The 12,442-nt window shown below is 44.6% G+C and overlaps 2 protein-coding genes across 6 annotated transcripts in view; one reads left to right on the top strand and one right to left on the bottom strand.

Annotated features, from left to right (window-relative positions):
* The window catches only part of LOC308071221 (uncharacterized protein), a gene marked incomplete at its 5' end in the record, with an annotated part of 36,244 nt that extends 28,069 nt beyond the window's left edge, over positions 1-8,175 (top strand). For both annotated transcript variants that reach the window (XR_013931009.1, XM_080406306.1), the window contains one exon: positions 7,729-8,175. Coding sequence is in view for 1 of the 2 variants with exons in the window: in XM_080406306.1 (XP_080262432.1) it covers positions 7,729-7,850 (122 nt within the window). The remainder of the gene's footprint in view (positions 1-7,728) is intronic.
* Positions 1-12,442, bottom strand: part of LRP8 (LDL receptor related protein 8) — a 194,496-nt gene that overhangs the window by 2,715 nt on the left and 179,339 nt on the right. For all 4 annotated transcript variants that reach the window (XM_080406255.1, XM_080406254.1, XM_080406256.1 and 1 more), the window contains 9 exons: positions 11,782-11,953; positions 9,581-9,808; positions 8,900-9,018; positions 7,324-7,463; positions 4,784-4,925; positions 4,197-4,349; positions 3,307-3,537; positions 1,095-1,163; positions 702-874 (listed from right to left, as the gene is read on the bottom strand). In XM_080406255.1, the coding sequence (XP_080262381.1) occupies positions 702-874; positions 1,095-1,163; positions 3,307-3,537; positions 4,197-4,349; positions 4,784-4,925; positions 7,324-7,463; positions 8,900-9,018; positions 9,581-9,808; positions 11,782-11,953 (1,427 nt within the window). The remainder of the gene's footprint in view (positions 1-701; positions 875-1,094; positions 1,164-3,306; positions 3,538-4,196; positions 4,350-4,783; positions 4,926-7,323; positions 7,464-8,899; positions 9,019-9,580; positions 9,809-11,781; positions 11,954-12,442) is intronic.

Here is a 12,442-nt window from a genome sequence, read left to right as displayed (position 1 = left end):
ATGCCTGCCTAGAGAAGCTATATCGCCTTCACTCATTACTTACGGATCTTTATGCTCTCTTTAAAAACACCATGCTGTTTTAATTGCCAGTGCTGCATCTCACCAGGGCTGCTGCTTTCAAGGAGGCTCCTTTGCAGACAAACTGCCACGCAGAACAGGTTCTCTCTTTTCTGCATACACAGGGCTTGCTACCCAACGTTTGCTTTCTGTAAAGCTTAATATTGCCAAGGCAAATTTCCTGAACTCCATACTGAACCCTATTCACGCCTCCTTGTGAGGGATCTGACTCTTCTAATATGGACCCTGGTTTGCAGAGAAACGCAAGTTATCCTTAAGATAGTTTAGACACTTGGTAGCAGTCTAACCACAGATACAATGGAATCCAGTGGAGGATAAGTTATCAGCTGTCACATACTGAGCTCTTGAGGTAGCATTACACTTGCTAGCTTACTAGGTATGTTGATAAGGACACTTGTTCTTCATTTGAACAGAGTATTTTATTATATGGACTACTCTAGTCTAAGACAACTTCACAAGCCATCTAGAAGTTTAGGCTTCTGCCTAGTCAATGATTATTAAAGTAAGTTCTGGTTTTTGTCATTATATGGCAAATAACCAACACTAACCAGCTGGAGGTAATTCTGCGTCTAACCTCGCAACAAAATTTATCTTCTCTGTCAGCACTTTCCTCAGATACTTACTGCTGGGTAGACATGTCCAATTTGGGCAGTCCGCCCAATGTGGATTTCATCTTCATCTTCCTCTTCAGTAGTCTTCCTATACACTGGATTATCAAAATTCATGCTTTTAGTATTCTTCCGTTTCCAGTTTCTCCAGATGAGGTATCCCCCCATGCACAGCAGGCCAATGACCACTGAGGAAAGGGGAAAGAATGGCCTGTTAGCCAGGCATGAATCTGCTGGGGTGTGCCCATGTAAATATCCAATCTTGTACAATTTCTCAAAGCCAGGCTGCTCTTCCCCATCTCAGCAGTTCCTGTACTCATCTGCACCCCCAACCCTGAAAACCAGAGGAGTGTATTTACACGAGCACTTTGGTATGATCTCCCTCAAGGTTAAATCAAATCAGCTTACCGACAGGTATGACAATTCCAATAACAGCTGCTGTCACAGTGGAATCAAAGCCTTGGTCGTTATTTGCATCTGTAATTACAGAAATAATTCTGATCATTTAACTCATTTGCTGGTTTCAAAGCCACACATAAAGAATTTTTATATTAGTAACTATGCTGTTCTGCCCATCAGAAAGCTTTTGTAATCCAAGAGTTTATGAAAAGTTTTGTGATAAAATTATTACGGAGAAGATAAAAAGTGTATACACATAAAACTGGGCTAGGCTGAGCTGCTACTTCTTCGGAAGGATAAACAGCCCGGCCAGGAAGCGCTGCTGCCCTCGCGGAATGACAACTACACACCAGGAGAGTGCGGCTGCCGAAGGGAAGGGCTCAGTACAGTGTTAACCAGGTAGAGAAGCTCTAACCAGATATGAGTAAGTGACTGTACATGTGCCTTTTAATTTTCAAGCATAAAAAAAAGAGACCAGTTTTAAAAAAACATGAAATTTAATGGAAATTCCATGCATGGATCAGGGGATGGTGAAGAGTGCTCTTAAAAATCCACAGAAGAACACTTCCTAGTACTGACACAATTAATGATTTATTTAGCTGTCAGAAAAAGAATGTACTTCAAAGCCATCTGCACAGCTTTTCTTTTTAATTTTTTTTTTTTATTTATTTACAGCTAAGGAGCTAGTCAACACATACATCACTCATCGCTGCAGTCTGCCTCAGCATGCAGGAGTAACCCAAAAACTCAATATTGTACTTACCAACAGAAAAAAACAATTCTAGAGAAAATAATTCTAAAAAAATTTAAATCAATATCCCTTTCATGTTATAAACTTAAAAATGTTTGCTCTGAGGTCTTATAATAGAGGATCAGCAAAAAAAAATATTTTTGCTAAAATATCAGGAACTGAGAGAGGAGGAACTAACTGTAGTTTTACTACTGCCGTTCTACTACCAATTTTGCTACAAGGCAATTTATCTTTTTAAGTACCTCCCTGTGGCAAGTTGTTCTATTACAGAGTTATTTACTTAATAAGCCAGACTACTTAATATGTGGACAAAAGAACCTTGCTTCCATGGCTTATTAAAAAGTTAATCATTGCATTTGAAAGAAATTTGCACAAAAAGAACTCACAAGAATGAATTTTAGAAATCAAACTCCGCTTTCCCACCTGCAGTACGGATGTGCTGCATCACTATTCCTACAAACAGGCACCCCAGTCAAACAGGGATGGTTTAGTTTTGCTTTCCAGATACAATGGAAACTGCCTATTCTGCTCACTGAAACATTTATGGGAAAAAAGTATTTTACTGTTTTTAAAGCAACGTAGATCCGTTTGAGGTCTTGAATGGTGACAGTCCTGAAGAATAAGGTCTTCTCTCTGGACTAGATTTTTTTTTTTTTTTTCTGAAAGGCAGTTCAGCTTTTCTGCTTTACCTTGGCAGTATGATCTGAAGGGACTACCTGTTAGCACTAGAGGGTAGGGTGGTGTTCCATTACTCACTCACACAGGGTGAACTTGAGGAGAGCCTGTTAGTGCTCTCTGTTGGGATACTTTCCTGATATGCAGTGCAACTTCCCACGTAAGTCACAGATCAGGCCACGTTAATGTGCAGAGCACAGCCATGGAGAACAGATGCAGCTTGTTTGGGGCCACAGCGATTCCAAACGTCCAGCAGGGCTAAAGCTGGACAGGAGGCATTTTTCACCAACAACTTCTGCTGGATCACATTAACCATTAAACAACTAAAATAGGTGAAGCACCTGTAGAATCATCCATCCTATGGTATGCAGTACTACCGACAGCACTGAAGCTGGGATGAACTAGTGTTAGAGGCCCAAGGCATGGACTCGTGTGAACTCTCAGGGCCTTATCTCTAGGGTCCATTTCATGTATGTTGGATGAAGAAGACCTGACATAAGTTCCTCAACATCCTGAGTGACTAGAATCACATCAGCTATCGTAACACGACTGTGACGTCTGCAGAAAGCGTACCTGACGTAGTGATGGACATGGCAGCCCTGCGTTAACGGCTGCACTTGACGATCTCAAAGGTCTTGTCCAGCCTAAATGATTCTGTGTCTCCTGCTGTGCAACAGGATGTGCCTGCATCTGACCTGTTCATAACTCAGCTGTTAGGTCAGCTGCCCCACCAGTGCATGAGTGTTCGTGATACAGTACATACAGAAAAAGGAGAGAGGAAGGTAATTCACTTACAGTGCTGTGATAAATTGCTGTTTCCAGTGGTCATCTCAGAATCTATCAAGATGGATGTGGTGGAAGGTAAATGAAAACTCGGGGTAGTAATTGTAGCTTCTGATACAGCTTTGGGGACGACTTCAGTAGTGTTGCTGGCACTGCCAAGTACAGTTGCAATGGTTGTGGTACCAGCAGTACGGGATGCTATAGTTGTAGAAACTAGTACGGTAGTTGAAGGAGTTGGAAAATCTGAAAAGCAAGAGCAACAGTGAAATTTGTTTAAAGTACACAAAGCAAATCATAAATGGTGATGTAAATCAGGGCAGGATGATGTTGAATGGTTACAAGTAGAAACCAAATTCCAATTCTATTTACCAGGTAGTCAGACTATCTCAATAGTTCTCTGCCTAAAGCTACAGAAATAATTTGGAGAAGTCAAGTTTAATTTATTAATAGTAATAAAACACTCTGGATGGAAGGTAGTTAAGAAGTTCAAAAACTTGTGTGTTTTTTCAGTACCTCAGAGGATACTGAATTTGTAGCAGGAACTATGTGCATGTTAGGGAAAACTACATTGAAACCACTCATCTCTTCAGGATACTATCAGCAATGACTGTGCCTCTCCAGATCCAGTAACTGTAGGGCAATAATGTGGCAAGTTTTAATGGCCTATTGACTGTTCACACTTCTAGTGCTGGGCCTTACTCCCTTTTTCCCCTTTCTGCTCCATTTCTGGTTATGCTTTCAAAAATAAGCATGCTTTCAATAAAGGACACCACAGTGCTGCGTTCAGAAGGCAGCAACTAGTGGAATACAAAAGCTAGCGTTTATGTTCCGCCCTCAGGAAATGTATCCACTGTACATATGATTTTGTTGGAATAGTGAAACACCGATGTGATTGTATTTACCTTTGTAGCATTTTTTCATGTCAGGACCCAGCCACATGTTGTCAGGACAGGCACATGTATACTTGGGAGAATGGGGAGAGATCTGAGGTGCAGGAAGACACAAATACTCACAGCCTCCGTTTGGCTGGGGGCTGAGCTCGCAGGAATCTGGAGCTACCCGAGGACAGAAGAAAAGACAAGTTATTTTTTAAATTATTTATTATTAGTAGTTCTTGGCAAAGAACTATCAGGTCCTCTAAGAAGATGCTCTTGCATGCTGTACCTCCATTAATCGGGCTGCTTAGCATCTTTACAGTTTGGAGTGAAACCTTACACACTACTATAAAAACTGCCCAAATACAAAACTAATGGCAAGCATCACAGTGATGAGAGTAACTCACTGTTATCAAAGATGCTAATTAGCTATTAAATTGCAGGCTTTCAGTAAGTGTTGCTACTGAATTAATTATGCAGGAACTTCAAACAGTAGGCATTGATTCCACTTTATTACCTGTGTGTTCTCTCTCATCAAGAACCATCAGGAAGCATTTCATTTACTAGCTCAAATAAGCTCGGTTTAGGGCCATGACACCCTGAGGACATCTTACCTTTGGGCTGCTTTAGTTCATGAAATACCACGATGTCATGAGGATTATTGAGATTTTCTGCCAAAATGGAGATGTCCAAGCCATTCAGCCTGTTTGCGCTGAAGATTGCTTCGTTCTCCAGGTCAGTCCAGAACACTCTGTCCTGCAGGAAATGCACAGAATTTCTGACCTGGCCCTGCTCAAATCCAGCTCAAGTTGGATTAAATTCCAGTAGCTGCAAAGTCAATGCACTGCGTTCCTACTTTTTTCCTTTTTTTGGACACCATCATTCCTAACGTTCAAAAGCACAGCAATCTTACACGCTTCTAAAGGGTTTAGTAATTCTGAGTAGCTATGAGACCGAGAAGCAGAAATTTGGTTAAGTGCAGAAGAGTAGCATCCATTCTGTTTCTGAACCAGTTTTTTTTTTTAATTTTTTTTTTTTTTAAAGACTGGGTGGATCATAAGCAGAACCAAAGGGCCACACTAGAAACTTTTGTTATCTCTGCTGATTATTTCTCCTTTCCAAAAATAAGACCTGCATTAAACAGGTATCTACGGAGAGGCCAGTACCTAGAGCACATGTGGAAGATGAGTATCTATTTATTAATGTCATTTGCCTGGCATACTATGATTGAAGAAGCAAAATAACTGGTCCAAGAGGTACGCAGGAACTGCAGTTACCGGTCATCGTTGCTCAGTCAGCTATGTATGCTGCTGCCTGCTAAAAACCACATGTAGTTCAGTGAGGAAAGCCACACTGCTGGACAACAAGGGCAAATTATCAAAAGCAAAAGGGCTGTCTGTTATTCTAACCAGCCACTCAGATAAGGAAGGCTGTACAGAGGTGAAATAACCCAAGGCATCCTTTCAAACACTGCTGATGAGGATAAAACTAAAAAGCAGCCATGTCTTGGGGAAACCCGTGCCCAAAGTTAGATGTCTTGATATCACACACGTTGCATGGGAGGAATAAGGGTTTTGCTGAGTCAAAAGCCAACCTAGTTAAATGAAATGAAGAGAAAAGAAAGGAGTCTGACACATACCTTGACAGGGAGCCAGCCAGCCACCTTTCTCTGCTATAGCTTACCTAGAGCGAGGTGCCAAATTTGAAGCTTTTGTTCCCATAAGCTTTAAAATAATCACAGAAAGGAGCTTAGCTACAAAAGAGAAGACTTTGCTGCCCCAGGCTAGTGACGCTTGGAAATCCTCTAACAGGGGAGGAAAAGCAGAAGAGCTGGATTGTCTCTCTGCTTCCACCCAGGCAAAGGAGGGATTTGAATTATGTCTTCCACACCCCTGGAGTACTCCTGAGCTCGGATGGGGAACACAGTTTTGAACACGTCTTTTTAGATCTTAAGCATGAGAAACAAACTGCAAGGAAGCTGTTAGCCCTGGGCCCTGCCGCTGGGTAGCTGTGGCAGAATGGCAGAAATGTGGATGGCCATTTAAATAGTAATTTCTGCAGATCTCAGCTGGCCTTAGTTCTTCCTTCATGACAGCTGAGGGTCTGAACTGTACTATTTAATGAATTACTGCACTGCTTTTAGTAAGGCTGCAGTGTGACACTGAATGGTACGTGAGTACTGAATCTACAAGACTAATTGGGTTTTCAATGGAACATACTCAAGTAGGAGTTGGAAGCCTTTGTGAAAATAGCCTTATGTCTTTGTAGGATCAGAGCTGTAATTCTGGGGACAGGGAAGTTTCTCTGACGTGTGTCATAACTGGAGCAGTTCAGCCTGAAAGAGAATTATCCGACCCTTTCAGAACTGGGTGAACAAGCACCTTTGTACTGCCAAGTCCCCAGCCTCAGCAATGCCGTGGTACACACCGACCGCAGGGGGAGTCCTGCCGGTGCCTTGCTGCCACAGCTATTCCCAGCTGAAGCCTTGACTCCTGAGACAGGTGAAAAAGTCCCTGAGGGTGCTTCTGCAGGTGCTGGGAGAGGCAACAGGAACAACTGGCCAATGCACCAAAATTTAAGGGGCCTTCCTCTCCTGAGGGTTCTGTTGGCACCAGAAAATGCAACACAGCTATGCAAAGATGGTACGAAACGAAGCTGCTGAGTGCAGCAGAGTGCTCAGCTGCAGGCTGAGAGGCTGGCTGAGTCCCGGCAGCTCCCCTCAAGGTCTGACTTTCAAAAGATAAAGAGACATCCTGAAGTGTCACTCAGGCAGTTCCGCCTGCTGATCACAGTAAGTGGCTTCTCCCTTCCCTTGATAATGGTTTTGGCCTTTGGGCAGTTGGCTTAATTCAAAACAAGGAAAACCCATTACCCATTTTCCAGTTCTGTGGGAGGTGTTACGCTGGGCACCACCAGAGCCGCATGGCTGCACTGGTACATAAGGTAAAAGCACGAGACAGTGCACTGCTCCTGACTAAAGGGCTTTAGAAAACAATTTTCCCTGCTGAACCCACACCAGGTTAATCGGTTTCTATAGCAGCGAACGCCCTCGCTGAGCTTTCCGTGCTATGCAAAAGGCAGAGCTTTTAATCAAAAAGAGCTCTGAGACCTCTTGCAGTCTCCAGTCTGTTCTGCATCCGTTTTTGACTCTTACCTCAAACACTGCTAAGCCGAAAGGATGGCTCAGATCATCAACAGAAGAGATCAGAACTTTTCTGTTGCTGCCATTGAAATCAATGCAGGACAGCGAATGCAATTTGGAGTCTACCCAGTACAGACGCTGATTCAGCAAATCTGAGAAGTGAAACACAATGAAGCAAAATTACACACAGCTCCTGCAACTCTTTTTCTCTTGCCCAGCATGTTTTTCCTGCTGGCAGCATGACTAATCTCTTTATTATTGGCCCCCTTTTACACTAGTTCTAATTTTGAATCAGTGCCCAGATATGCTGGGATAAGACCCTATAAAATAAGATTAAAAAGGAAGAACATTCTGTGTGTGTGTGTGGGGGGAACGCCTGACTGACAGCTTTGTACGATGAGGTTTTTTTGTTACCAGGAGGAGCAGGCCAGCAGCAGTTTGGGCTTCCCAGAATCACTCCATCAGTGCCTGTGCGAGAAGCTTCATCCCTGTCAAGGCTATTCAGTCCTGGGCCTCTTGCTGGAGAACAACAACTGTGATTCAAATGAAACACCTCTCTGAAGGAGCTGTGTGATCTACACATTTTCAGCGAAGAAGAATCCTGGGTCCAGAAACCCTTCTTGTGCTGCAGGCTGGGGGAGTGGTGGTGGTGGGGACACTCCTACCACAACTGGCCAGGTTTTGCGGGGGTGCGGGCAAGTGGAAGGGAAGGATCCAATGTTATTTAGAACGCTAAGCACTGACTTTCTCTTCCTGGAGTAAGTTATCTCATTTTGGATGAGATTCACTGAACAGAATGCAAGTGGATGAGTGCCAACACAAAACAAATTCTGTAATTAAACAAGTCATTAATTAGTTTCTTAATTACTAAAGGATAACATTATTTGTTCACAGCAGTAGCACTTCAACACTATGCAATGGTGTTTTCTCCTATGTCCTTGTCAGGGCCAGAATTTTCACATATAAAACTAACCAGAGAACCTCCCATCTGCAGGGTGTTAGAGCAGATACAGCTGTAACTCCCGAGGAGGGTATCCCCTGCTGCTCCCTGAGGGCAGGAAACCTCCTTCCTGCTCCTGCAATTTGGTGTGGCAGCGAGGAGGACCACAGCCCTCTCTGGGCCTGCAGGATGCAGGATATGAGCCAAGATGGTTTCCATCTTGCTAGCCCCTCCCGGAGCAGCTGGGCAGGCTGTGTCTCATTCCTTAACATACCGTGCATTGATCAGCCCAATGAAGTATCCTGAGACAGGTCCAGGGTTCAGACGCCAGCATCAAGGACTCTCTGATCTCTCTGATGCTTCCTGGACTTCCAGAGGGTTGCTGCAGCTCTGCATCCTCCCCCAGAATTTCCCTGTGCTTTCGGGCATACCTAAAAGCAACTCAAAGCTGCTGCAGTATGAAGTTCTGACTGTGGCAAGACTTACTGCCTGTGCTTGCTACTGAAATCAAATTGCTTGTGCTGGTGAGCAGTAAGTGACGGAGGCTTTTTGTATGCAGGTGCCTTTGCGCATTTACAATTTAGTTAACGATAAAAATAAATTTACATCAGTCACAGTGGATGCTGTAGCTTTAACCTGGGCACTTACCGAGTGTGATGCCATTTGGCCACTCAATGTTGTCAGTCACTAGCACTTGCCGCCCCACGCCATTCAGGCCAGCTTTCTCAATCTTAGCTTTGTCTCCCCAGTCAGACCAGTACATGAACCTGAAAGAGACAGATGAAAGAAAACAGTAAATTGGACTTGAGGCTAAGCAATCTGCACTACTAATTAGAGTAGGAGGTGCCTTTTTCTCGCCTTAGTATAGCAAAGCCCCTCAGCCACTTCAGTTACCTCTAATACGCACCCAGAGGAGCCACATACTGTCCCATGGGGTACTCTGCCACAAAACATGCACCAGAATGCAAAATCTCACCTTAGTAACCCCATGCAAACCATCTCCTGGTGTGTCTGCTAGGTACGTGGACTTCGCTTATCCAAGCAGCCCATACATATCCAACAGGCGACCTCGGTTCCCAGAACAACCTATATGCCTGGACCAGCTCAGGCCCACTGAACACACGGCCTGAGCATTCCTTTCAGAACTTTAACAGCAGCGGCCTTGCAAACAGTTGAACCATCTCAGCAGTCCCATTTAAGTTCAGTGGATCTATCTATCTTGAAAGGTATCTCAAGTGTTGATGAGAACCACCCACAAGTTCATGAGAGACAAAGATGACTGGAACATCTCTGTTGGCAAAGGGAAGTGTTTGAGGTCTTTACACCTACCTCCTTGTAGGATCAACAGCAATGGCTCTTGGCTCGCTGAGGTCACTGTTGAAAAGTGTCCTCCTCCTGCTTCCATCTGCAGTGGCCACCGAGATGGTCTTGTTTCCAGAATCCGTCCAGTAGATATTCTTATGAACCCAGTCTATTGCCAGTCCTTCAGGAGAGTTCAGCTGGCTGTCTATCAGAATCACCTGCTCAGCTGTGTCACTCGCTTTGTCAATGTAGGCACTGCAAAGACAGGGCTTGTCACTGGACTGGCACACGGCACAGGGAGGGCTGCGCACATGTGCATGGGGTTGGAATGCAGCCAGCTGAATGCCAGGCAGCACCACTGCATCCCCACAGAAAGAAAGTGCACGTGTGGCAGCATGATTGACATAGAAACCCTTATGGCTGCAACCTTCCACTTTCTCCTACAACTTGCTCTTATTTCCCTGTATCTGGATGGCAGGCATTTCCGGAAGAGGGAACTGTCATTTTATTTTGCTACCTGCTTCCTGCTATAACTGCACAATTCAGCAAAACATTTGACTTCAGGCATGTTAACTTCAATAGCATCGCTTCATGGGATTTATGGACATCAGAAATATAATCTCCAGTGCTCTGCTGAACAGAGTTGAACTCAGTATGCAAATAAATGTGCTTAAATGTATTGCAGAATTAGGACCTGTGTAACTAATCATGATTCATCAAAGGAATTCATGGAGCTGTACTAATTTGGCAAGTGATCTCGTTAGATACAAAGAAAATGTTCACTAAATATCAGTGGCAGCCTCAAAATCTTTCAAAATGCTAATGAAAGGCAGCAAACTCTACATGATGTTTCATAAATAACTCAATGTGGCCCCTACAAGCACACAGGCTGATTCTGGTCTTTTGCCCCTGCATCAATATCTGTTGCAATGCATGGACTGAGATGGAGTTACTCTGAGTTTGCATCAGCGTTTCCAAGAGCTTAGTCTGGCTCATAGAATAACTCGGTACATCCTAAAAAGTTATACAACAGCAGAAAGTTTTGCACAGCTCAGTCTGCAGAAAAAGTGGGACTTGTAACAAAGCTAATGGAAGCAGGACTAAGAAAGAGAAAACTTGTGCTGTTTGGAAGAAGCAAAAGGCTTGGTATAGCCGTGTTCAGGATATGAAACTGTATCCCCAGCATCCCAGGGCACACACTGTCAGAGAGCTGCAGAAGGAGCCGTGTGTCTTGAGTACTTCTCTGTGCATGAACACGAAGCCCTTACCTACTCCTGCCCGTGCCTGCAGTGAAAGCAGCTTGCTTTTCTCCTGAAGCATCTCCCCATTTTCAGAGCCCCACAGGCCCACTCACGGTACCTGTCCAGCTATTCCGGTGCTTAACACTCAGCCCAGCCTGGGCAAACCTCCCTGCCGATGGCACAGGAGCCACCACCACAGCCTGCCGAAACCTTGGCTTGGCTCCCACACACTGAAACTAATCAACCTTTGCCTGATCATTAGCTAAAACCCAGAACAAATCACTGTAGAAGCTGCAATAGGGTGCAATAGCTATGCAAATCAGAATATACATGGGGGATTTTCAGCGCATAAATTAAATGTATTTTTGACCGGGCACACTCACAAGCCCCAGTACATACTGCGATGGATGCCATAAAAACAGCTGAAGGAGAAGGGAGAATGAGAATCACAGAACATGTACTGTGGTCAAGTGCTGTGAATTGAAATCCAGTCTACCAGAGATGACAGTGGGCAGCTACTCCAGTGGGTATCTGTGTTGCTACCTCCTTGCTCCCACCCACCATTTGCCTCCTTTGTGCTTTCAGATGCTAAGTCCTTTCTTGATTTATGTGCAGCAAGCACACAACGCAGCAGCAGTCTCGCTAAGCATCGCTCAGCAACGCTGATGATGATTTAGTGTGAATCATTATTATGACTCAGTAAACGAGTCTAAGTATAATCAGTATAAAAACCCCAAATGCCCCAGGATCTATTATTGACGAAAAGCCTTCCTGTATTATCAAAGCAGGTAACTGCACAAGCCCCTGATTTATCAATTCCTAAAAAAGCTTACAAAGTCTGGGGCACAACAGGTAATCCAGTCAGGGAAGAAAAGCCCTCAGGTTCGCTGTCCCCCGCGCTCCTCTCTACAGACTGTCCTTATGGGGTACAGGTTGAGCCACAGCTTTGGAAAGACATCAAAACACACCCCCTTTCTTGCCCCTTACCTGTAGATTTTTCGGTAGAACAAATCACACCAATATATTCTGTTTGTTGACACCTCCACATCCAGCGCCACAACATTCTTCAGCATGGGAATGATGCGAGAGTAGTCCCTTTTCACCAGGTCTATCTTACGAACCTCATGGCGATTGGTGAAAATCAGGTACGGACTCTTGCCTACCACAGAAAATCAGCGCATTTGTCATTTTAGCAGCTGACCCAAGGGCTGGATTCAGCTTTCATGTCTCGGACAACAACAGAGCAATCAGTTGCTGCTAGTTCTGCTTTGCAAGGGAGCTTTACACCGCACCAGAAGCAAGTGTAAACCGCTCCTAGAGGCAGCGCTGTCACATGCGGACAGGGAGGACCGCAGCACCGCTGTGGTGGCCAGATGCACACTGGCTGCTGGTCTCCCTGTTCCACTAAGCCACAAGCAAAACTCTAGGGAATGCCCTCACCTCCAGTTACACATTTTAGATACAAAATACACGGGCCAGATTTTGGTGACTCGTGACCAGGACAGGAAAGAGACAGCCCTCTGGGCTGGCTGGAGGGAAGGGAGGCAGCCAGACTTGAGGCATGATAAAACCACACTGAATCCCGCAAAGCCAGGACTGGTTGCCAGGGAGGAGTTTCAGACTGTCACATACATGCAGAGCTCACACA

This window comes from Falco punctatus (assembly GCF_963210335.1).
Source record: "Falco punctatus genome assembly, chromosome: 11".
Taxonomy (NCBI): domain Eukaryota; kingdom Metazoa; phylum Chordata; class Aves; order Falconiformes; family Falconidae; genus Falco; species Falco punctatus.
Note: the sequence above shows the minus strand (reverse complement) of the source record. Positions and strands in the feature narration are given on the sequence as shown.